This window comes from Globicephala melas, chromosome 13, assembly GCF_963455315.2.
Source record: "Globicephala melas chromosome 13, mGloMel1.2, whole genome shotgun sequence".
Classification (NCBI taxonomy): domain Eukaryota; kingdom Metazoa; phylum Chordata; class Mammalia; order Artiodactyla; family Delphinidae; genus Globicephala; species Globicephala melas.
In genome coordinates, this window is record NC_083326.1 from 80,314,920 (window position 1) to 80,340,676 (window position 25,757).

Sequence of the window (25,757 nt, forward strand, 5' to 3'; positions counted from 1 at the left end):
CTAAGATATATCAATAATATACATTAGCACATATCTTTTGTTTAATGTAGTACCTGTGCATTGAAAATATTTCAGACAATATAGAAAGGTATAAAAAAGAAAGTTAAATGACAAAGCAATCCCATTCTTCAGAAATCGCCAATGTGACCAATTCAGTACGTCTTTTGAGAATAACAGGACTTTTAAAACTGAATCCAAATAATAATAATAATACATCTTTAATTTTAGAACTAAAGTTAGACCATTTTTTAGGATCTTAGAGCTGGCAAGCATGCAAGGAAAGGGGCACTCTCCTATGCTGTTGATGGGGGTGTAAACAAATACAACCTCTATGCAGCGCAACATTTTAAATACACATTTACATTTGATGTAGTAATTCTGCTTCCAGGAATTTCTCCCACAGATATATTTATAAAAGTAAGCAAAGATTATGTACACGGCTGTTGTGCAGAACTGCTCACAATAAAAACTAGAAACTTACATGCACGTTACTAAAGGGCTTGTTAAATCAACCATGGTACATCCATATGATGGAACACCTCGTAGATGTTAAAATGTATAAACTAGGCCAACGGTTGGCAAATTATGGCCTGGGGGCCAAATCTGTCTCCCATCTGTTTTTGTAAATAAAGTTTTATTGGAACACAACCACACCTACTTGTTTACTATTGTCTATGGCTGTTGCTGGCTCCAATAGTAAAGTCATACAGAGACTGTATGGCTCGTGAAGCCCATCTAGTGCCCTTGACAGAAATAGTTTGCTAATCCCTTAACTAGACCTATGCCTACTGATGTGGAAAATTTGGCAAGATATTCTACTGGGTCAGAAAAAAGGAAAGGTACATAACAGTGTGTACAGTGTGGCCCAATCTGTGTAGACACAGTTTACACACACACACACACACACACACACACACACACACACTCATGTATATATAGGCAATTTTTGGAAGGATAAACAAACTTTTCACAATGATAACCAATGAAGCCTAGGACTGACCAGGGAGGCGTGGAGGTGACAGTAAGAAATTTGTCTTTGTATTATTATTTTTTTTTTAGGTGCACTTTTATTTATTTATTTATTTTTTATTGGGGTAAGTTGTTTTACAATGTTGTGTTAGTTTCTACTATACAGCAAAGTGAAGGAGAGTTCCCAGTTTTTACTATACAGCAAAGTGAAGGAGAGTTCCCTGTGCTATACAGCGTATCTTTGTATTTTTAAAAATATCCTTTCAGCACCAACTATTTAATAATGAGGTTGGCATAACTGAGTTTCTGTATAGAAAAAATTTAATTAAATCCCTGTTTCTCACCATCACAAAAATGAATTCCCAACAGACTAAATACCCAAATCAGAAAAAAAAACCCTCTAAAAGTTAGAAAACAATATGCAATGTCTTTATGAATGTGAAGAAAACAAAGACTTCCTTAGCCTAGTCTCATAACATGCAAGCCATAAAGAAAAACACAGATGATTTTGATGACATCAAAAGTGAAAATTTTGGCATGGCAAAAACATTATAAATATAAAATAAAAACACAAGTCAATAATAAGTGCTCCAAAGATTCCAGGCACTGCTGAATAACATACCATTTAAAAGTATGAGCAGGATTTGAAAAGGCAGAGGAGGCAGGGAAGGGTAGCTCTGATCAGAGAGAACAGAACTTGCAAAGGCACAGGAGTATAAATACATTTGACAAGTTTAAAGAGCATCAGGTAGTCCAAGGTAGCTGAAATGTGGGCATACATAGGAAATGGTGTGACAAGAGGACATGAGAGCTGGTTGTGAGAGGCCCTGGAACCAGGTAAAGCTTCCGGTTTTAATCTAAGTGAAAAAATGCAGGCACTCAAGGATTTGAAGCAGAGAGGGAAGGGATAAGATGTGTGTTTCAGAAGGGCAGTTCCAGGCACTGTGTGCAAAACCCAGAAGGCCAGAGGTAGAGTTAGGAGTTAGGAGGCTGATGTGCCAGTACAGGCGGGAGAATTTAGGAACCTAATTTGTGTAGAGGCAGTGGCAGTGGGAAGGAGTGAATAGGTTCTCAAGATGTTCTGGAGAAAGCTGAGAAAATTCCTGCCAAGTAATCTTTATGTTCTCTGTAAAAGGAGACTTGGCTGTCTGCCAAGTATGAAGGTTTGGTCTGGGGAAGTATGATGGCTCTGGGGGGAGTTTGGAACAGCCCTGTAGTGAATGCAAGAGGAATATGAGTGGAGGAATAGAGAGGCTAAGGGCTCAACTGCAGCTGGAGCTAAAAAAAAAAAAAAAAAAAAATAGCTCACCTAACCAGTTAGCAGAGCTGGGTAATTTTGCAACCAGGGGCACAGAAAACCTGAAGCTGGGTTGATTTAGTATAGAAAACTGCCCAGTCAGCAACCACAGTAAGTCAAAAGAACAGGGACAGCTGTTTGGTCCTTTTTCCTTCCTGCTGATTGGGAATGGGATGTGAAGGCAGAAAGTGAGGCAGCCAAGCCTGACCCATGCGGTGAAAGTGGAAATGAAGTGCACTCACAGCACAGCAACACAATGAAAAGAGCCCAGGGCGCTGACATCACAGAGCAACACACTGGCCCAGACCACATACCTGGACTTTCACGTGCAAAAGAAATTAACTTCAGTCTTGGTTCAGTCACTGTTTTGTTAGGTTTTCTAACACTTCAAGCCAAACAAATCACACTTAAGTCAGTTGAACTGAGTGGGTAAAAAGGTAATACCAGGAGGGGCTGAAAAAGGAAGGATCAGAGCCTAGCGATTTGATCTTGTAGTAGCAAAAGCAGGTTTAGAAGGGAGGTTGGTGGAAAAGGAAAGGCTATGATCAAAGCGGGGACGGGGTGGGGGTGGGGGGGCGGGCAGAGAGGATGTCAGGATTCAGAAGTAGTTCTCAGGGAAAGGTAGTTAAATTCCACCAATAACATTAACAACAATAGCAGCTCATCATTTATTGAGAATTTCAGATGAGCCAAGCACACACCCTGCTAATCAAGTGCCCTCCATGAATAATCTCATTTAACCCTCCTCCAACCCCAAAGATGTAGGTACTATCATCAGCCGTAATTTAATGATGAGGAAACTAAGACTCAGAGCAGTTAAATAATTTGCCCAAGATACTCAGCCACTAACTGTTGCTTGGAATTTGATGAAGAGCAAGTATAGCTCCCACTGGGACACACTGCCATCTCCCCTCACCACCCTCCTTTCCCCCACCCCTACCCACCGCAGTCTCCAAAGGTGAAGTAGAATGAAGAGCTCACCTGCAGCCACTCTCCCTGGAGAAGGAATGAGAACTCCGCCCATGTCAAAAATCACTGCTTTGTAGGTGCCGCCTCCAGAATGTGTCCATCGCCAGGCTCCCTGGTGCCTGCCCTGGCCATGTTTCACGAAGACTGCCCTCCAAGCCCGCTGGAGCTGTGCAGACTGCAAAAGCCGCCTTAGGCACATGTTGGGGCCGAGGCTGCGGAGAAGGCACAGGACATAGTTTGCCGTCACTGCCTCCAAGCAGACCTCCACCCTGGTGCTCAGGTGGCACCTGCACACCTCCTCTGACCTCCAACCAGCGCTTCAGACACCACCAGAGAGGAACGCAGGATCTCCGCCCTCCCTGACCACTCCTTGCCTAAGTTCCTTGGCTCAGGAAAGGGCTCCACCATTCTCCCAGCCGCCCAAGCTGGAAAACTGGATTCACCCCGACTTCCCTCAGTCCTCCAGCCAGACACCTCCGCTCCGGGTGCTGTGCGCGGCCCATCCTTCCTCCCGAAGCTCTCCATCTACCTCTCTCCACTCTCACTGCGTGATCTCAACCACGGACCTTTGCAACGGCCCCTTAACTGGTCCCCCTGCCTCTTCTCAAACCTCATTCTTTCTTCGCACTTCAACCAGTTATCATTCAAGATTGCAAATTTGATCATATCCTAACCCCATTTAAAACCTCCAGTGGCCCCCCACTGTCCTCAAGATAAACTCTCAGTTCCTTAACCTGCCTGAAAAGGCCCTCTGAGTTCCGCCTCTCCCCTTTCGGCTGCAGCTCTCCCTTGTATTTCACCTTAACCTGGGTGATCGGGACACTCAGGTCCACGGCAGCTTCCTCAAACACATGATGCTCTCCTCCTGCTGCCAGGCCTTCGGGTATGGTGTTTCCTTGGCCTGAATGCTCCCTTCCATCTGTTACGTGGCTAATTGCAAATTGTCCTTTAGGCTGTAGTTTACCTGTCACTTCCTTCATGAAACCTCTTCTGGCTACCAGAAGAGACCAATGAGCAGGATGCCCTGTACCCACCTCCTCCTAGCGCTCGCGATGCCACCACACCATCACCCCTCCTACAGAGCAGGGCAATGTCCTCCTGATTGTTCTCCATTGCCTCTTTTCTAAACTTACTTTCAAAAAGTTCGGGAAAAAACCAAAATACACATAACAGGTACACGTGTATATAGATATATAAACATGTATAGACATAAATCAAATGTGGCAAAATGTTAATAATTAATCAATCTTGGTGAAGGGTACACGAGGAAGGGTATATGAGAGATCACTGTACTATTCTTCAACTTTTCTGTAAGTCTGAAATAAAAACCTGGGGAAAAAAACAAAAGAATTAAACCAAATTCTATTTGCAGTCAGTTCCACTTGAAAATCTTGAAGCTTCTCATGCGATGTCTATGGTTAAAAAGCTTACTAAGAAGCAAGTTAGAGCAAAACAGGTTGGTAAGACAGCCTGCCTGTTCATGGGAGTCACTTCAGTGCCACCATAAGGACTAAATAAACTCTGTAAGATTCTAAAGAAAGGATTCATTTTTAAAAAATATTTATTTATTTGGCTGCGCTGCATGTGGGATCTTCGTTGCGACATGCAGAATTTTTAGCGCCGGCATGCGGGATCTAGTTCCCTGACCAGGGATCCAACACGGCCCCCTGTATTGGGAGCGCCGAGTCTTAACCACTGGACCACCAGGGAAGTCCCTAAAGAAAGGATTCTTTTTCTTTTTTTTTAGAAGTATTTGTGACGCCATTCTTTATTAAGGTATCAAATAACTGTATCTGGCCAGACAGCCACCTAAAGAAAGGATTCTTAAGAAGCAAATGTTCAAGATAATATAATGTGCTTCTTATGTAATTGGAAATTTGCTGGATTGGGGCATGAATGCTGAAATTAAAAATGTAAAGACTGATTTGCATTTTGGGTTTTACCTACGTTCCTACGCCATGGCCAAAGTTAGTGGTGGAAGGAGAAATTTATTTATAGGCTCCTGAAAGTGTCAACACATTCTCTGTGAGGCCTTAACAGAGATGAAATCTGTCTCTGGACCTAAAAGGCTGACTTTCATCCTCATTGAGGACACTGTCCTCCTCATAATTCTGCTAATGGATAAGTGGGCAACGCTCCCACAACTACCTTGCTTCTTCCTTCCAACTAGAGATGATAGTTCTGTTCTAGCCACTTCCCAATGCTCTCTTTGGAGCAGGTTAGCGCTGTGATTTCTCATACCTCCTGGTACCTCCGTGGTACATGCCCACTGACTGGAATGTCTTCACCTGTTTATCTGCTGGTAAATTTACACTCTTTTTTACATCACAGCCTCAGGTTTACCTCCTCTAGAGAGGCTAGTCTTTCTTTTTCCTGGAAGATTCTGAAACTACTTTTTTTTTTTTTCACTCTCATTGCTTCTTCTCCATACCTTCACTAGGGCACTTACCCCATCACACAGTTCCTGTTTTCAACTCTATATGCTCCTCTACTTATCAGCTCCTTAAGGAAAGGCCTATCTTACTTCATCTTTGTATATCCATCCCCTAGGACCTAGCATGGTGTCTAGACACATAACACATGCTCAGTAGAAACATGAGTTGGAAGGATGAATAAACTGGATGATTCAGAAAGTAGGGGATAACCTTGCTTGGTGGCACAGTGGTTAAGAATCCGCCTGCCCATGCAGGGGACACAGGTTCAGCCCTGGTCCGGGAAGATCCCACACGGCGCAGAGCAACTAAGCCTGTGTGCCACAACTACTTAGCCTGCACTCTAGAGCCCGAGAGCCACAACTACTGAGCCCACGTACCACAACTACTGAAGCCCACGTGCCTAGAGCCCATGCTCCGCAAGAAGAGAAGCCACTGCAATGAGAAGCCCGTGCCCCACAAAGAAGAGTAGCCCCCGCTCGCCACAACTAGAGAAAGCCCGCGCGCAGCCACGAAGACCCAACGCAGCCAAAAATAAATAAATAAAATTTAAAGATTAAAAAAAAAAGAAAATAGGGGAACATAGGGGGCAGGCATAGTGATTGGCAGCTACAAAGAAGTGTAACAAGCCCAATTTTCCCATCTCTAGAGAATAATTCTAGTTCTCCGCAACTGGCATTTTCCTCCTCTACCGTAAAGAATATGTCTTCTCTCTGTCTCTCAGAATGAGATCAGTATGACGATGCAGATTTGCTATCTAAATTATGCTTTCATAAATATGCACACACAGTGTATGTTTCCACATATTAAAGAGAGTTTAGTAGAGATTGAGTGTTGGCTCTGCAATCAGATTGCCTGGGTTCAAAGTCTAGCTCTGCCACTTGCTAAGTGTGAGATCCTGAGCAAGTGGCTCTCTCTGAGCCTCAGGTTCCTCTTCCGTTAAAATGGGAACAATTATACTACCTGTCTCATGAAGTAGCTGTTACGATTACATAAGATAAAGTATGTAAAGCACTCAAGCTAGTACCTGGCACACCATTAAATGTTATCTACTACTGTAATATACTATTAAAAAGTTCACATAAGGGACTTCCCTGGAGGTCCAGTGGTTAAGACTCCACACTTCCATTGCAGGGGGCATGGGTTTGATCCCTGGTTGGGGAACTATGATCCCACATGCCAAGTGGCGTGGCCAAAAAAATTTTTAAATAATAATAATCTAAAAAAACTTCATGAGGTCTCATATATTATGTGCATATAGCAGGTGCAAATGGCATATGCAGTTTCACAAAAATCAGACAGTCAGTGGGGGCAATTTTGGCTCCAACGGGACGTTTGGGAATGTCTGGAGACATTTTTGGTAGTCACCACTTGGGACATGCTACTGGTATCTAGTGGGTCAGGGCAGGGATACTGCTAAATATCCTATAAAGTATAGGACATACACACACCCCAAAGAATTATCGAGTCCAATAATGTTAATAGTGCAGAGGTTGAGAAACACTAATATAAACAGTGTATACTGAAACTAATTCATAGGGTGCAGTCACAAGCTATAAATATCATTTGGTCACATTATATGCATATACAGTCCACACACCTACACGTCCACGACGTGCTGTAACACACCTTACATGTAATGGTAGCATATACCTAGAACAGCGTTCTGTCACATATGTGCCATATATGTATTGACTGTGGCTCTCCATGTCTACATGCTAAAGGCAGTCTGAGGTACTGGAAAGAATGCTCTCAGAAAAACTGATGTAAATAGAGCCACAGGCTCTACTCATTTCATCATCACCGCTGTATAGGGATATTATCCCAATTTTACGCAAAATCTAACTCAAGGTCACAAAACAGGTGAACAGGGTCTACTCAATAATAACAGGAACTGCGTGTTCATCTCATTCACCCCCAGGTGTATCTCCAGCTCTGGGCGCTTAACCAGTCCACCGCCCTACCTTAACAGAATCAGAAACCCTGCAATCGAATCCCGACTCCCGATGAGTCCTCAGAGAAGCGTATTCACCTCTCTGAGCCTCAGCGCACATGTCTGTAAAGGGTGGCTGACACAAAGCAACCCTGCCTACAGCTAGAGCGAGAGATCAAACAGGACAAAAAGAGGCTAGAGCTCTCTGCAGGGCGCGGGTTCCGCGGACAATTCGGAGACCTCGGGGAGCCAAAGACCCCTCGCCGTCAGATGAGCTGGGATGAGGGCGAGGTCTCTCAGATAGGCTAACTCGGGTCTGGTCGCACACCCACCGATTCCCCTACTGGGGGCCCAGCTTCCGGTATCCCAGTGACGTGCCACCTCCACGAACTCTTTGAGATTCCGTCTCTCAGGGCGCAGGCGCACCTCCCCGCAGACCTGCCAGTCACGTGCCTGCCTCCGCACCCAATCAGAGCGCGCGCTGATTCGAGCATGCGTAACCTCACGGGTCAGGGACGGCGGCCGGGAGGCGGAAGCGGAGGGTGTTGTGGCTCTGAGGGTGGCACCCGGACCTGCTGCTGTTGAGGCGGTTGCGGCGGAGCTGAGGCGCGGCGGCGGCGCTGCCCGCCCCAGGCCGCTCGGCCTCAAGGCTCGTCTCCCAGCCTCGCCTGAGCCCGCCGGGGCTCGCGCCGACCAGCGCCTGCCCTATGAGTGTGTCACTGGTTGTCATCCGCCTGGAGCTCGCAGAACACTCGCCGGTCCCCGCCGGCTTCGGCTTCAGCGCCGCTGGTGAGTCCGCGGCCTTGCCGCCTCCCCCGTAGCCCGCGCCTGGGCCCCGGGGGCTCGTCCTCCAAGAGTCCGAGTCCGAGGAAGGGCCGCGACGAGGGCTTTCGCCTCAGGAGGAAGCCGAGAGGTGGTTGGGATCCCTCTCATTTCCTCCATCCTTAAGAGGTATTCCCAGATGTCACCTCTGGGAAGCCTTTCCCGGTCCCTCCTTCCTGGTGCCTCCTCATCGGGACTCTGTTTATATTTGGCGCGTCGCTTTCTCCGCCCTGGGTTGGGGCCGAGTTGTGCGAGTTGGTTTCCTCTACGTTTTGTGAAGGCAAAGACGGAATCCCCAGCTCGCTGATGGCCCGTGGTTTAATTAAATCGTTCCTCTTTGAAAGACTTTATTTAAGCGCCATGTAGCAAGAGTTATACTTGTAATTAAAACGTGTACACTTCTGGTGTCCGAGCACTGTGCTAAACACTTCATGTGCACTGTTTCTAATTATCTTCATATAACTCTATTAGTTAGATGGGTGTATGACCCTTTTACAGAACTGGGAAGCTGAAGCCCAGGGATTAAGTGACTTGCCCACGATCATCTGTCAGTGGCAAAACGGGTATTCTACCTCGGAGAGCTGGACTTGAGAGTCTGAGCTCTTCATTCCCAGCCACACAGCCGCCTCAGTGGGGAATGCAGGTGTGGCTCTGCTCTTTGGACTTCCAACAATTACCTAACAACAACATTCGTTCAAGAAATAGTTTCTGAATGTTCACTCTCTGTTGGAGCTTTAGTTGTGTGCGGAAAGGGATGTGGTCCTTGCTTTAATGGCACCAGCAGTTCAGTTCATGGAGACAGATGAAGTAAATAATTACAAAATAAATGTAGGGACTTCCCTGGTGGCGCAGTGGTTAAGAATCCGCCTGCCAGTGCAGGGGACACGGGTTCGAGCTCTGGTCGTTAAAGATCCCACATGCCGTGGACCAGCTAAGCCCGTGCGCCACAACTACTGAGCCTGCGCCCTAGAGCCTGTGCGCCTCAGCAAGAGAAGCCACCGCGATGAGACACCCGCAGCCCCCCCCCCGCCACAACTACAGAAAGCCTGCACGCAGCAACAAAGACCCAGCGCAGCCAAAAATTAATTAACTAATTTAAAAAATAATAATAAATGTAGAATTATAGCTGTGACAAATGTGGTGAATGAAAAGAAAAAAGAGTTTGGAAAGCTACTACAAGAGTATGTGTTTGGTTTGGGGAAGGGGCCTGGGGCTGGTAGGGATGGTGTCATTGGAAAGTTCCCTGAGTATGTGAGTTTTGAAGCTGCAAATTAAAGATTGAATGTGATTTAATAGGCTACTGAGTTCTGAAAGTCAACTAAATTGACATAGGCCACATATACACTTCTACATGGGTCAGTCATTGATTCATTAATTTATTCAACAGATCTTTAAAGAGCTTCCAATGTGTGGTAGGCACTGTAAGTGCAAGGGATACAGTGACGGGCAAAACAGGCCTGATCTCTGCTCTGATAGAGCCTATATTAAGGATATTCCAGTCGAGTTTCCAAATTCCTTTTCCATTTTTGTGTGTTTTAGTGATTTAAGACAATGATCATGGATTTCCAGGGCATGATAGCATAAGGGTGTTTAAGAAGACTACCCCCAAAAGTTTTTAAAAGTTTTATTAGTGGACTTGATGCCTTCATTTGGGGCTGAACACACAGTTTCACTCTACGAGTGTTACTAAAATGTTGGTTCATCTGAGCATAATCACTCTCAAAGCTTTTATCTCGTTCATTTGCTTTAAAGCGCATGGTTTTCACTAGAGCAGTCCTGCATTGCTGCGTTTATTGCACCGGGCATTAATTGACTGTCAGGCACTGCAGGAGCCCCGGAGGTGAGTGAGATGGCCACTGCAAAGGCATCTTACAGTCTTGGGGGAGGGCAGCAGAGAGAAAAGGAAAACCTATGGATGGATACATTGAGAGTAGAAAGGAGCTTGTTTCATTATCAGGTATTAATCATTCATGTGTTCTTTAGTCGGGGAAATGTCTGATGAGGAGATCAAAAAGAAGACACTAGCTTCAGCTGTAGCCTGTTTAGAAGGGAAATCACCAGGGGAGAAAGCAGCGATCATACATCAGCATCTTGGCCATCGAGAAATGACAGATATGATCATTGAGACCATGAAGGCCAACCCAGGTATGCTTCCTAAAACCCGAGAAGACTATCTTTTGTAACCTAAACCCACGGTTGCCTGTTTTATACGCAGTGTTCAATGAAACCTACTTTTATCTTTTACTGCCTTTGTGCCTTACATGTGGTCATTAGGCCGCATTTCAGCTTCTCTAAATATTTCTCCTAAATCAATCCTAACAAGCTAGGTTGACAGCTCTGCTCAGTGAGGAGAGCTACTTACCACATAGGTCAGGGGCAGATCATGTTGAAATCAGGTAAACGTGTTGTGACTCTCCCTGCTCTGCCAGCTCATTCCATCCAGGGGAATGGAAGTGTATTGCATCTCCAGAGTGGAGAACTGGTAGGTTTGGTTTTTGAACTTCACAGCCCTGAATATTTATCCCACTTAGGAGTGCACGATGGAAGACACCTGCCTTATTATGGTACTTCTAAATGTAAAGGCTACCGTTGAGTCTCTGAGGGTGTTAATGACATTTGGGGCGGGTGAAGAGCACTTCCTAGCTGAGTTGCCGCCACAGTTCTGCTGTTCTGTGAATGTAGTTCTTAGTGCAGTACATTACAATTTCTCTTCCAAAGTTTATTCTTCTACTCAAAGTTTTCATCTGATTAGAGTCCTTCAGCATATTTCCTATCAGTTTATAATCCAATTTTTGGTTTGTGAAAGATGAGCTGAAAGCTACAATGGAAGACAGGAAGTCTTCAGAAGCATCCCCCACTGCACAGAGAAGTAAAGATCAAAGTAAAGAAGGCGTAAACACTGCTCCTGATTCTCCATCCAAACAGCTTCCAGACCAGATTTCGTTCTTCAGTGGAAACCCCTCCGTTGAAATAGTTCATGGTATTATGCATCTATACAAGACAAAGTAAGAAAATCCTTTTCTCTTTTGAGTTTGTCTGTTTTTTTGTCACAGGGCAGAGAAAAATCTCTTGCCCTGAAGGGAAGTGGGTATTTTAAGCTTCAAAGGGATAGTACTTTCATATACTGTGTGTTAAAGAATTCTTAGATGTTTTATATATGGTTAAATCTCGTACATTGGGTCAAAGCTTCTTAGGAAAGAATTGTGTAGATTCACTTGAGAAAATACCTAGGAAAATATTCCCTGAGAAGGTAGGCATGCAGGTGATTGGAAAATTGAAAGGAAGGAAGATATAAAAGAAAAGAAAAGAAAAATTCTAAATGATCCATAACATCATTGTAGACTCATGTTCCCACCAAGTCTTTACTAAAGAAGCTGCTAAGAAGTCACATAATGGGTTGCAATTTCATCACGTCATTTTACCCCTTTCTGTGGTCCAAACAAGGCTTGCTGGAGGCCAAAGGAAAGGAAGGGTTTTGCTAGTCTACAAGCTGGGCCACCAGCTCCTTGGATAATTGGTAGCTGATCTCTTTAAAGGCTGTCCTTGTCCTAACTTGTCTGCTAGGTTCCCACTGGGAAGCAGAATACTCGGGGAGCCATTTTAGATCACAGCTATTGAAGTGAGTTTGCAGCATTTCAAAAGCAAATAGCATTGTGGGAGGTTTTTCTTTCCCCTCTATTCCAGCTATTCCAACCCAGCAACACTTTCTGTAATCTTCAGAGTCACATTCTTATGGTTCAGAATTTTCCTTCCTATATTTTGAGCTCTTCTCTCTTTGAGACCCTTTGAGAGAAGACCGTAGTTTGAGTTGTGCTTCTACATTATCTAAGGATAGTTCTTACTAGAAAACTAATGAGAGCAAAACACAAACTGCAGATTTGCCTGATGGAGATTTATAACCATAACAAGCCTTTAACTGAAGATTAAAAATATCAGTGCTGGGTATAATGTAGAACATTTCAAAGCTTACCTTAAACTCCACTGCAGGTATGTTTAAGGGATTCTGCATTTACCCATGTAGTGTGTATTTTCAGGTAAAATAACAAGCTGTTTAACTTGATTTATAAAGCATTACACTTTTTTTCTTGGACATAAAAGTTGTGTGCTTAGTGTTGTTTGCACTAACTATACCTCATCTATTCAAGACAGTCTAATTATTGTCTTATTAGTAAGATGACCTCCTTAAAAGAAGATGTGAGGCGCAGTGCCATGCTGTGTATTCTCACAGTCCCTGCTACAATGACCAGTCATGACCTTATGAAGTTTGTCGCCCCATTTAATGAAGTAATTGAACAAATGAAAATCATCAGAGACTCTACTCCAAATCAGTATATGGTGCTGATAAAGTTTAGTGCACAGGTAAAAGTTAAGATATTAAAAGTCTCTTTGCCACAGAAACTGTGTTTTTGAAACTGTTTGATACTAGCCGTGTGTGATTTACTGCATTTTGCACTTCAGAGTCTTGATATGTTCTAGAGTATTGTTGTAATTCTAGAAATATTTCTAAATTCATCAGCAGACACGCTGTTCTAATTCATACCTGCTATTTTTTATAAACCGGATTGAGTATGAAATCTAGGGTTGTGTGTGTTTGTTTATCCAGTAGTAACCATTCCAGTAGAACAAGAGTTCCCAAACTTTCTGAAGTTAATCCTGTATTATTATTTGCCTTTATAAAACTGTGCCCCTGCTTGTATCATACTCTTTTTAGTAGATATTCTTTGGAACATTTTAGAAAATAAAATCAATTAAAAAAAAATTTTGGTGACAGGAGGGGTTTTGTGACACTCCTTGCATCGTTAAAGATGCTTTAGAGATCTTTTTTTTAAAATGTATTTTATCTATTTATTTATTTTTGGTGCGTAAGGTGTAAGGTCTTTGTAGCTGCACACGTGCTTTCTCTAGTTGCAGCAAACTGGGGCTACTCTCCTTTGTGGTGCGCAGACTTCTCATTGCAGTGGCTTCTCTTGTTGCGGAGCACGGGCTCTAGGTGCGCAGGCTTCATTAGTTGTGGCACGTGGGCTCAGTAGTTGTGGCTCACAGGCTCTAGAGTGCAGGCTCAGTAGTTGTGGCTCGTGGGCTTAGTTGCTCCTCGGCATGTGGGATCTTCCTGGACCAGGGCTTGAATCTGTGTCCGCTGCATTGGCAGGTGGATTCTTAACCACTGCACCACCAGGGAAGTCGCAAAAGATGCTTTAGAGTTCTAATTGGAAATCACTGCGATAGAGAGACAAACACTGAAAGAATGGTGATATTTTCAGCTTTTAAAAGTATTTGCACGTTATAACAGAGTTTTTGACTTAGGAAGGTTTTGCCATCCAGTCCGTTTCACTTGTTGCATTAAGCATCATTTTGCATGCACCTCAGTTCTAAAGATGTTAGAAAGATATTCTCTTGGTTTTTATTCTTAGGAGTATTCATGTTTCTATGTGAATAGAAAAATGAGGTAAGCTTTAGGTGTTATCCAGGTTATTAAAGGGCTGGCTACCTTATCCATAGGTTTCATTCAATTTGGTTTTATTTTTTTTTTTTTATAATAGTGTTTATTTTTACTTGTTGACAGTTGGCTTTATTTATTTATGGCTGTGTTGGGTCTTTGTTTCTGTGCGAGGGCTTTCTCTAGTTGTGGCAAGCGGGGGCCACTCTTCATCACAGTGCGCGGACCTCTCACTATCGCGGCCTCTCTCGTTGCGGAGCACAGGCTCCAGACACACAGGCTCCAGACACGCAGGCTCAGTAAATGTGGCTCACAGGCCCAGCCGCTCCGCGGCATGTGGGATCTTCCCAAACCGGGGCACAAACCCGTATCCCCTGCATCGGCAGGCGGACTCTCAACCACTGCGCCACCAGGGAAGCCCTCATTAGGTTTTGAAATGCAGCTCTGTCCAAGTTACTTCTTTCTCACCTCATTGATAAACAGTCTTCCTGAATTTGCCCCAGATAGACAGTTCCAACTTGCAGATTGGCAAAGAAATGAGTGTGCCTGTAGGGTCACTTGCCATTGCCTCTGACCAATCACCAAGATTTGTGGGTAATAGGAAGCCCATGACACAAGGCCCACTTGTCATCTCCTCATTTCAAAAACGCAGAGTTGACAGCAGTAGCAGCCATTCATTGGCCGTGGGAACAGAATTAAGAGAAATAAGAGTTCGGGGCTTCCCTGACGGTCCAGTAGTTAAGCCTCCACACTTCCACTACAGGGGGTGCAGGTTCAATCCCTGGTTGGGGAACTAAGATCCCGCATGCCACATGGACACACACACAAAAAAGAGAGAAATGAGTTGGATTATATTTGTACCTGTTCAGCAGGCCACCGAGAAAGAACGCTTAGTGTGGAATTCCGTGTACAAGAGGGTGCACAGTTGTTATCTTTAACCTTTACAAAGCACCACACATTTGAGAGAGACATTTAAAACGTGTTTCAATGGTTCTGTAAGCTTAGAGTTCACAAGTTGACATTGAGAACTGAAAAGCACCTCACAGCTGTTTTCACTGACTGTCAGAAGACCTTCCAAGGTTGCTGAAGAACTTTCCAAATAATGGGCAAGTGGTATTTTAAATCTTTTTAAATCTAATAATAAGGGTATTGATGATAACATGCAACCTTTACTGACTGCTTATTCTGTACCATTCACTCTGCTAAGTGCTTGATGTGCACTAGCTGATGTAATCCTCACTACAGCCCTGCTGTTGTTATCCTAGTTTTACAAGTGAGGAAACTGACTACGGAGAGAGGTTAGTGATTTGGCCAGGGTTATACAGCTAGAAATAAGTGACTGAGCTGGGATTTGAGCCCTCACTTTTAATCCCTAGGGTGTAGTCCTCTTCCAGCAGGAGTGGGATGAAAGTGTGGGGAAGGGAAGCTATTCACTGTTTGCCAAAAAAATTGTGTAATGGCAGTATTTTACTTATAGCTTCTATCGAACAAGCAAGGGTGATAAGTAACACAGGGAAAGTCACAGAAAGAGACTGGGGAAAAATGTTTAAGAACATATTAGACTTTTTATTTAGTCTGAAGTGTAATTAAGCCCACAGCACTAACTTGTCTAATAAACCCACAAACTTCCCTGTAGCACATGCTGCCCTTCACAGTCTGCAGTTAGTGCTGTGGAAATTTTCTGCTACTGTTAATGGATTTTCTTTGTACTTGTGCATTGTCTCTCCACCTCTGTCTTTGGACCAAGTGCAGGTTGCTTAAGTTGACACATGTTTTCTGAGACTGTGATACAGCTTTCTGAGTGCTCTGTGAGGATAGAACCCTTGACCTTGGTATCGTGAGTTGTATTGTTTATCTGTAATGCTAGATCTTAGGGTCTAAAGCTCATCCTATCAGGGATTTTCTAATGCCTAAAATTACCCTCCTGGTATAAGACTTGAAGTTGTTAAATTAATACTGGGCCCTAATGAGAATAGACTCAATATCACCAACTCCTGAGTAACTTACTAGATGTCAAGCCTGTGCTAATTGCTTTTCATGCATTAGCTCCTCGAGTCCTCTCAGTTATGCCATAAGGTAGGTGTCATTATTTTCATATTTTATAATTGAGGAAACAGACATGGGTGAGACACTTGCCCAAGGCTACATAGCTAGTAAGTGTCCAAGTTATGATTCAAACACAGGCACCCTGACTCCATGGCCTGGGCACGTAACTATATTCTTACTCCTTTCTTTTTCTCATCATAGAATTTTATTAAGAACTAATAGGCCTTCTCTATGTCTTTTATCATTTCTTGAATTTCTGTTGGCCTCATCTTTCTTTATTGCTGGAGGTGTTAGATGTGCCTACAGAGTTGTACTGTGCCCCTTAGGAAATTTAGTCTTTGGGTAAGGAATTTGTAGTTCAGGATACAGGGAAATAGAAGGGGATTCAGTTTTGTAGTTCCTTGGGACAAAAAAGAACAGATAACCTCTCAATGGAGTATGTTGACTCATTTTCACTTAATATGCTTGGGCCAGCGCAGGAGATAGCTCTTTTGAAAAGTAAAAATGTGTTCTCAGAAGTAAAAATGTGATCACTGTGACAGTAAAGGAACCTTGATCATAATAGGTTTTTCTTTTTCTGAGTTTATGGTGAGAAAAGAACAGTAAAATCAAAGGACTAGGAAAAAACCAAAAGCTGGGTTTCTTGAAATTTTGGGCTCTAGGGCTTCCCTGCTGGTGCGGTGGTTAAGAATCTGCCTGCCAGTGCAGGGGACACGGGTTCAAACCCTGGTCCGAGAAGATCCCACATGCTGCGGAGCAACTAAGCCCGGCACCACAACTACTGAAGCCCGCACACCTAGAGCCTATGCTCCGCAACAAGAGAAGCCACCGCAATGAGAAGCCCGTGCACCGCAACAAAGAGCAGCCCCCGCTCGCCACAATTAGAGAAAGCCTGTGCTTGGCAACGAAGACCCAACACAGCCAAAAATAAATAAATAAATTTATAAATAAATAAATAAATAAATAAATAAATAAATTGGGGGCTCTATACAGTGCAGGCAGGCATTTTAAACAAGAGTTGTTTCTTCTGTGGTTTTTTTTGGCAGTTAGCTTCAGGCTTTTGTGCATTTCAGTGCTGAGTTGAAGCAGGAACCACATGGATTTTGTTCCCTGCTCTTGTCCTTTGCATAGCACAGTGCCCAGCATGTGCTTGGTACTCAGTAAATATTCCAGCCAGTGAAGCGACATTTCCAATACCAAGATTTTAAAGAAGATAACAATGTGTTCAAAAAGTATACTTCTTTGGTATAGATAATTCCCCCAAGAAAGAAATAATTTATCTCATGTTGAGTAGATTTTGTCACATCCCCAGTATCACAAACCTTGTCCCTTCCTCTGAGGAGGCTTGGGCACTTAGGGAGCATCTACAGAGCTGGAGGTCTTTGGTTGGGTCTGCTGTTCTCAGCAGCCACATCTGCAGCAGTTCCTGGTGGTGCCGGGGGCCCTGAAGAGCCAGCCGTGGCCCTCATTTCCCTCGGTGCGTGAGTCCAGTTGCTCACTGTGCTGCTTACTCATCCAGAAGCCTTTCAAGACACATCTACTGCTCTTGAAAAATGGGAGAAGCCATTTGGGGCTGCTACTTCTTAGCGTTAAAGAGACTTATTGTCCAAGAACTGGCTTTTAACATTTTGAAGTTCAAATACACAGGTTGTTTCCTGAAGGAAAGCCTCCCCACCCCACTCCCAAAAAAGTCCCTGCAAAATCTGTGTTCAGAATTGGTCATCCTTCCTTAGTGGCTTAGCTTGCTTGGTCAGATTAAGAAAGCATAGGTAATTAAGAATCCACACTTGAATTACATCATCAGAGTGCAGTGAAAAGCTGCTGAAAAGCTTAAAAGTGGCTGTAAGGTTCAGACCCTATGAGGGTAGACAGCCAGGACTGGTTTTGCCTGGTACAGCTTGAATCTCGTCCTTGAGGTTGATAGTGCGGCATTTCCTTTCACAGAACACCCTTCCTCTCTTCAGGCAGCTTGTCTACACTGGTGAGGCCAAAGCACACAACTTCCTATCTTTGGGCTAATGCCTGTGTGAGAGTGAAACCCAGATAAGCCTTGGCCTCTCAGCTGCCTCTAAAACTTAATGAGTTTTAAAAGCTGGAATTGTCTCTTTGTTACTTTCTACTAAGGCTAGCCTGGAAGATTTGATTTACTTGTGTCCATATTCACAAATGCACGTGTGCCTTTGCAGCTTTACCTACAGGGGACTGTTTCCCCTGATTTTATCTGTCTTCCACTCCAAGGGAACAAGTTGTTAGTATTTTAAAGGCTGGTTCATCTTGGACCTCTTGACCTTGGCCAGAAGTTTTGCTTTTGGTGTTACACACTAGTTGCTTAAAACCTCCTGATAGGATTCTTATCTATCGTGTATTATTATTATTATTATTGGGTTTATTGAAAAGAAGGAATTGGCTTTTCACTCCATACCAGTTCCACTGGTCCTCTATTTTTCCTCACATAGATGCTGACATTTGTTTTAAAAAGCTCTTCTGTAGGGAATTCCCTGGCAGTCCAGTGGTTAAGACTCAGCGCTTTCACTCCCAGGGGCCCGGGTTCAATCCCTGGGTGGGGAACTAAGGTCCCGCAGGCCATGTGGTGTGGCTGGGGAAAAGAAAAAAGCTCTTCTGTAACAATCATTGCTTATGATTTGGTTCCAAATAGGCTTGACTTCAGTGGCTGTGAAAGTGCTGACTAGAGGCAAAAAAAAAAAGAAGAAAGAAGAAAAATGATATCACGGGAAACGTTGACCATTGTTGGCTGAATATGTATTAAAATTGTAGTAGCTGTCAGTTTATTGCACTTCAGTAGCTTCTGCTAGTTCCAGTAAGACTATCACGTATCAGGAAAAATTGTAGAGATGTAGGATATTGACCTGCAGGGTTCAGTTAGCCTGTGAACCTGCTGCCATAGATGTTACTTTTGGCAGTTGCTTTCTCTCCTAAGTATAACTTTTAAAAGCTGAAGAACAGAATAATTGAAGCCATGCATCTTGAATAGAAAGCACGTTTTCAGGATCTCTCTCTTAACTTTTTCCTTTTCCCCACTGGTTCACCTAGGCTGATGCAGATAGTTTTTACATGGCATGCAATGGCCGCCAGTTCAACTCAATAGAAGATGATGTTTGCCAGCTGGTCTATGTGGAGAGGGCTGAAGTACTGAAATCTGAAGATGTAAGTGTGAATAATTCTTATATTTGATATAAACATATCAGAATGGTATAAAGTTGGAAGTTAAGATATCTGCAGAAATGTCCAGAATAGGCCAGTCCATAGAGACAGAAAATAGATTAGTTGCTAGAGGCTGGGGGAGAGAGAAGTGAGGAGTGACTGCTAACAAGAACAAAGTTTCTTTTGGGGGTGATAGAAATGTTCTAGAATTAGGTGGTGGTGTGATGGGTGCACAGCCTTGTGAATATACTAAAAACCACTTTAAAATGGCAAATTTTACATATGTGAATTTTATCTCAAGTTTTAAAAATTGTCCAAAGTATTTTTTAAAAAAAAGGGTATTATCTGTGTTGTTGAAAATGAGTATGTATCTATTCCAGATGGATGAAACGTTGCCTAGAGCCTAAAAGAAATGTTTTTGTTTGAAATGTTAACCCTTAATCCTCGTCCTGATTTTTGATTCTGTTTTGATAGCAATTTATGATTCCCCTGATCTCCCACCCTCCATGGGAAGCTTTCCTATAATACGTGCTGTTTGAATCATTTTATAAAGTAGTAGGTCTAGCTCAGTTATGCTTTTAATATTTCCTTTCTTTTAAAGTAGCCCTAAAGGTCTTTTTACCTTGAATTCAGCTTGATAGGAATAAGTTCTGATTAGATTGTTCTGTCATTAGATTAGGTAAGATAAAAATTGGCAAAGGATAAAATCAGTCTTCCCTTTTGCCAGTTGCTGGGCAAGGCCTCAGTTTTAGAAATTCCTTTCTCTAAACGAACACGGCTTCTTGAGAGATTTCCTGTAAATATCTTCTCTTCAGGGACCACAGATTAATGTGAGTTTTCTCAGTGTGTCCTCATTTGTACGCCTTACCTTTGCCTCAATAGTCCCACAGTTGGCAGGGCTTGGGTCAGACACCGCTGTGTTAGAGGTGCCTTTCTTGACCACCTAGATTGTTATGGCCCGTATTTCACACCCTGTTCTTTCATAGCATTTATAACCATAGGTAATTATACTTTTTAAAATTTTGAATTTCGTATGTCTCTCTACTAGAGTCTAAGCTGTGAGAAGGACAGGGACAGACTTTGTTTTCTGGGACTTACTGAATCTGTTTTTGCTCACCATTGCCCCACACCTAGAACAGTGTCTGGCACACATAGCAGAGAATTAATAAGTATGTGCTAAATGAATAAATAAATAAAATCACTGTTGTTGATACTGTTATCACTTAGTGGAAAGTGTCAAGTTTTAATTTACTCTGTGGAAAAATCATTCAGATACACTCCTGTTCTCCTGCTTTTATTCCTTTGTGTTCTAGTATAGTCATGGCCATTCAGAGTTAGAGCAAGGAGTCTGGTAACAGAAGATTCTGGCAGCAGTTTCCCCTCCTAGAATGTCAGCTCTGTGAGGGCAGGCATCCTTGTCTGCTTTGTTTGCCACTGTATCCATAGTGCCTAGCACAGTGCTGGGACTGTAGGAGGTGCTTAAGTAATATTTGTTGCATGGATGAAAATCTTACCAATTTATTTTCACAAATCAATAATACTGAGAACATCCTGCGAGGAGTCAAAAAGTAACAGGAAAACTGTTGCTTTAAAAGAAAAAAAAAATTAGAACCCGTGGATGACAAGTGAGGCTTATTCGAGGTGTTTCCCTGTAGGGGGCCAGCCTCCCTGTGATGGACCTAACGGAGCTCCCCAAGTGCACAGTGTGTCTGGAGCGCATGGACGAGTCCGTGAACGGCATTCTCACCACCTTATGTAACCACAGCTTCCACAGCCAGTGTCTGCAGCGCTGGGATGACACAACGTGAGTGCAGGAGGTTACCCCCCTACCCTGTCAAAGCTCATTATTACCCTTTCCCAGAATTAAGAACAGCCGCCCCCCCAAAATGAATCACTCCAAGTATTTGACTTTATAAACCTGGGTACCACGATGGTGAAGAGGTCACATAGAAGGGCCTTCCGTGTTTCTTCTTTGCTTTCCTCAGTTCACGTGAGGATCAGCATTCCTAGACCAAGTCCCTTTTAGTGTGCCAGTTCTGAATGCTTATGGAATGTCCCAAAGCAGCATGAATTGTTCTTTCCTTTGAAGAGCCAGAAAATGAGGGGGTGGGGGGAAGTTTAGCTTTGAGGCTCTCATGCTAAAATGACATCCAGGTCTAAAATCTTGTTTATCACCTGCACTTTATGTCTACTCTTTACTTTGGCTTTCTTATCTTTACTGGGCTTTCTTATCAAAGCCCAGATTGCTGGGCTACAGCAATCTGACATTTTGGATTTACCATGTTGTTGATGGCTTGGTGGCCAGTAGTAACAGTAGTCACTAAGTATGAGGCACACACACACCTATGTTCTCCTGTTTCCCAGTGCAACAGAGGCCCTATTTGTAGGGTGGCATTGTGCAAAGAACTGAGGTGTAACCTGTACCTTTTTTTTTTTTTCAGTCAGAGGTTGCTGCTCCCTTTGCAAACTGCATTGTGGGTCTTAGCTAGAAAGGCCTTGTGGCCTTCAGACGCTGGCCTCATGGGTTTCCCAGTACAGAGAGGAAGGTGCAGAATCAAATAATCACACGAATAAATGTGAAATTACAGCCATTGCAAGTGTTACAAAGGAGCAGCGTTGCAGCATTGTGACTCGAGAATAGGGCCCTGACACAGCCAGGGCTGTCTGAGAGGCAGCCTCTCAGGGAGGATGAACAGGAGTTAGCCAGCTGAACAGTGGAACCGGCGAGAAGGCAGTGTAGGGGAGGGGGTGTGCACGGGAAGGGGGAAATCACGTTCCAAAGCCCAGGAATAAGGAGGGGCGAAAGTCCACAGGAGTCTCTGTTCTCTGCCCCCACGTGGTCAGCTTTACAGAGCAGGGACCCTGTCTGGCTGTTCTCTGCTATGCCGCTCACACTTAGCAGGAGACGTGGTGCGTAGGAGCTCAGTAAATATCTTTGAGCAAATAGACCCTGGCTTTTCCGTGGCTTGTTTACCTGGAGAAGAATCTTGCCCCAGTTCTGTAGAGTCCTTGGTCAATTCTGGGGTATCATTTGAGGGTTCTTCAGAGAATTGTCCAGGTTTAAATTTGCCTTGAATAAAGCCACGCTGAGATGTTTGTGTTCCATAAAGGGTCTGTCTGTATCTTGTGTCCATCTGCTATACCATTTAAGTTCTGGATGCTTCTTTGTTTCCTGCCACTCCAATTTTACTTTCCGTACAAGTTAAGTTTTGTAAAACCATAGCATTTTCAAGTTGGAAGTTTCCTCAGGGACCATCTTGTCCAACCTCCTCATTTTACAGAAGAGGAGACAGAGGCCCAGAGGTGAAAATTAGCATGCTCAAAGTGTCATGACAGAGAACGAATGCCAGAACTGGGTCCAGAATTCAACCCACCGGGCAGCTGCCCTCAAAACCATGCCGTGCCTTCAGCAAGTGGGTTTTGAGCCTCTCTGTGTGCAACTACAGTGCTGTGTGCCGAGGGGGAGAGAAACAAACACAGACCCTCCTCGGGAACATTGATCTGCTAAGGGAGAGTCACACATACATGTATGCTTACAATTCGAGGTAGATATGAGAGAGAGCCAGCTGCCCCGCTGGGGTGGTCTGGAAGGGTTGCTTACAGAAGGCGGTATTGGTACCAGGTCACGAAGGGTGGTTTTTTGTCAGGGAAGGACATTCTGAGAGGATTTCCCCAAATATCTCCTCAGGAAAATAAGATTACAACTCAAAATTATTTTTGAAGGGAAGGCAGGAAGAATTGAATGAACTGTTATTTTTTAATAGACAGATGAGATGGTATATCATAGAGGGCTAATTGTATAATACAGATAAGTTTATTTTTATAATTTTCCCCCCTTTTTCCTTTTTATTCTCAGGATCATACATTTCGGAAAGATCATTTTGGCACAGTGTAGAAAATTAGATTTCAGAATTCGTTTGCTGTTTTCTTATCCCACCACTACCACAGCTGCCACAAAGACTGAAGTGATGACACAGAGCTAGTTCCTACGTTTGACAAGACTGCTTGTGGAGTCCTAGCTGCCACTTCTTTTTTTTTTAATAAATTTATTTATTATTTATTTTTGGCCGCATTGGGTCTTCGTTGCTGTGCGCGGGCTTTCTCTAGTTGTGGTGAGTGGGGGCTACTCTTTGTTATGGTGCGTGGGCTTCTCATTGCAGTGGCTTCTCTTGTTGCGGAGCACGGGCTCTAGGCACGTGGGCTTCAGTAGTTGTGGCACACGGGCTTCAGTAGTTGTAGCTTGTGGGCTCTAGAGCACAGGCTCAGTAGTTGTGGTGCACGGGCTTAGTTGCTCTGCGGCATGTGGGATCTTCCCCGGCCAGGGCTCAAACCCGTGTCCCTTGCATTGGCAGGTGGATTCTTAACCACTGGGCCACCCGGGAAGTCCCTAGCTGCCACTTTTGTTACTTCTTCAAGTTTGTCCTGTCTTCTCTTTTGGTACTAAAGAAAGAGACAGACTAAATCCTTTAGCTTTCTCTTGGGAAACATAGTCCTTATCTGTGATAAGAACTTAGTGTTCTTCCTGCTTATTTCCATTCCTTGGTTTTATCTATTCAGTAGGGTAACAAACTGATACTAGTTATATCTTGAGCATTCTTTCTTCTTGGTGCCAGTTCACTTAGCCTCAACTATCACCTACTTTCTATCATTTTTGCCCATTGGACACAAATATTCGTGACTGGTACTTAGCATTACTTTGTCTTGAGTATAAGGGTTAATGGATTTTTTCAATTTTTTTTCATTTTTATTGAAGTATAATTGACAATCAAAAATTGTATATATTTAAGGTGTACAACTAGATGACCCGATATACATCAACACTGTAAAATGCTCACCACAGCCAAGCAAGGCAGCATATCCATCACTTCACACTTTTACTGTTTTCCATTTTTGTTTTTACTTTTCTTTTTTTTTTGTTGTGAGAACAACGAAGCTCCACCCTCTTAGTAAATTTTAAGAACACAGTACAATATTGTCAATTATAGTCAACATTGATGTGTACCAGTTCTCTAGAACTTACTCATCTTGCGTAACTGAAAGTTTGTACCTCTCGACCAACATCTCCGTTTCCCCCTTTTCCCAGCCCCTGGTAGCCACCTTTCTGCTCTATGTATCTATGAGTTTGGCTTCTGTGCCATTTTTATTGGCTTTTTGTAAATTGAAACTTTAGTACTCACCGAGGACTGGTGTCTTTTTCCAGATGAAATTCATTGTATGACAAAATGTTGTATGTGTTTCATGAAGGCCATTAACTTTTTTTTTTAGTGAAGTTTACTACAGAATTTAGTTTCAACTCTTAGGAGCAACCTTGAGAGGACAGGGTACATTTTGGATGATTTAAAACCTTGAGAAGTGGGGATAAGGTAGATTGAAGTAAAAATACATTGTGGGTAGCCAGACATGAAACAAAATTAACAACTCGTCTCAAGTCTCTAATTCTAACCTATAAATATTTAGTTCTTTGATTACGTAAGCTTTAGACAGAAGAGTGGAGAAAGATATGAGGCAGATCAAGATTTTTCCCTTATCCTCAGCTTTATCAATATTTTGTGGGACTTCCCTGGTAGTGCAGTGGTGAAGAATATGCCTGCCATTGCAGGGGACACGAGTTCAAGCCCTGGTCTGGGAAGATCCCACATGCCACGGAGCAACTAAGCCCGTGAGCCATAACTACTGAGCCCGCGTGCCACAACTACTGAAGCCCACGTGCCTAGAGCCCATGCTCCGCAACAAGAGAAGCCACTGCAATGAGAAGCCCGTGCACTGTAACAAAGAGTAGCCCCCGGGCTTCCCTGGTGGTGCAGTGGTTGAGAGTCTGCCTGCCGATGCAGGGGACACGGGTTCGTGCCCCGGTCTGGGAAGATCCCACATGCCATGGAGCGGCTGGGCCCGTGAGCCATGGCTGCTGAGCCTGCGCGTCCGGAGCCTGTGCTCCGCAACGGGAGAGGCCACAGCAGTGAGAGGCCCGCGTACCACAAAAAAATAAACAAACAAAAAAAAGAGTAGCCCCCACTTGTAGCAACTAGAGAAAGCCCTCATGCAGCAACGAAGACCCAATGCAGCCAAAAATAAATAAATTAATTAATTTTTAAAAATTTTGTGGTTTTCTTTTCATTTCATTTGAGAATAGCTTGAAAGCATTTGTCTTTTGAATGATGTCCTTAATTACGATAAACTTAAAACTATTATATAAGAGAGGGAGGATATACAATTACATTTTTGACTTTTGGGTTCTGTGACAGCTGTCTTTTATATTTAATCTGTATTATTATTTTTTGGTGTCCTTTATAGGTGCCCTGTTTGCCGATATTGTCAAACACCAGAGCCAGTAGAAGAAAATAAGTGTTTCGAGTGTGGCGTTCAGGAAGTAAGTAACGAGTGGTGGGGAAGAGTAACGCACGCGGCTTTAATCATCTGGGATTTTCTTCTACCCAGTGTGGTGTAAATTCTTTTCAATTCTTTTTGAGACTGATTTTTTTTTTTTCTTTTTGTCCAGGGTCAGGCAAAAAATAAAAATACACAAACTATTTTACTCATACACAGAATACTTTATGGTTTCATTCTTTGTCCTTTGAAAACACCTAGACTTTTGTTGATAATTGTGATTATTTTTTCTTGCTATTTACATAGAGTTCCATAGAATCCAGAGCGAAAAACTAATTGACTCCTAAAAGCATCCTTGCTTGTTGG

The 25,757-nt window shown here is 43.4% G+C and overlaps 2 protein-coding genes across 10 annotated transcripts in view; one reads left to right on the forward strand and one right to left on the reverse strand.

Moving 5' to 3' along the window:
* The window catches only part of ACAD10 (acyl-CoA dehydrogenase family member 10), a 123,367-nt gene that overhangs the window by 41,447 nt on the left and 56,163 nt on the right, over window positions 1-25,757 (reverse strand). For 5 of the 6 annotated variants that reach the window (XR_011376681.1, XM_070043426.1, XM_030860360.3 and 2 more), the window contains exons 1-2: window positions 7,933-8,033; window positions 3,248-3,447 (exon numbers count right to left, since the gene is read on the reverse strand). Coding sequence is in view for 5 of the 6 variants with exons in the window: in XM_070043426.1 (XP_069899527.1) it covers window positions 3,248-3,434 (187 nt within the window). In the remaining variant the exon portion in view is untranslated. Of the gene's footprint in view, window positions 1-3,247; window positions 3,448-7,932; window positions 8,034-25,757 lie in introns of those variants that run through there. The other variant, XM_060311245.2, reaches the window with a different exon arrangement.
* Window positions 8,117-25,757, forward strand: part of BRAP (BRCA1 associated protein) — a 37,437-nt gene continuing 19,796 nt past the window's right edge. For 2 of the 4 annotated variants that reach the window (XM_030860365.2, XM_070043429.1), the window contains exons 1-7: window positions 8,117-8,389; window positions 10,406-10,567; window positions 11,229-11,427; window positions 12,592-12,781; window positions 18,957-19,070; window positions 20,723-20,871; window positions 25,359-25,434. In XM_030860365.2, the coding sequence (XP_030716225.1) occupies window positions 8,308-8,389; window positions 10,406-10,567; window positions 11,229-11,427; window positions 12,592-12,781; window positions 18,957-19,070; window positions 20,723-20,871; window positions 25,359-25,434 (972 nt within the window). In that variant the 5' untranslated portion in view covers window positions 8,117-8,307. Of the gene's footprint in view, window positions 8,390-10,155; window positions 10,263-10,405; window positions 10,568-11,228; window positions 11,428-12,591; window positions 12,782-18,956; window positions 19,071-20,722; window positions 20,872-25,358; window positions 25,435-25,757 lie in introns of those variants that run through there. The other 2 variants (XM_060283142.2, XM_060283143.1) reach the window with 2 other exon arrangements.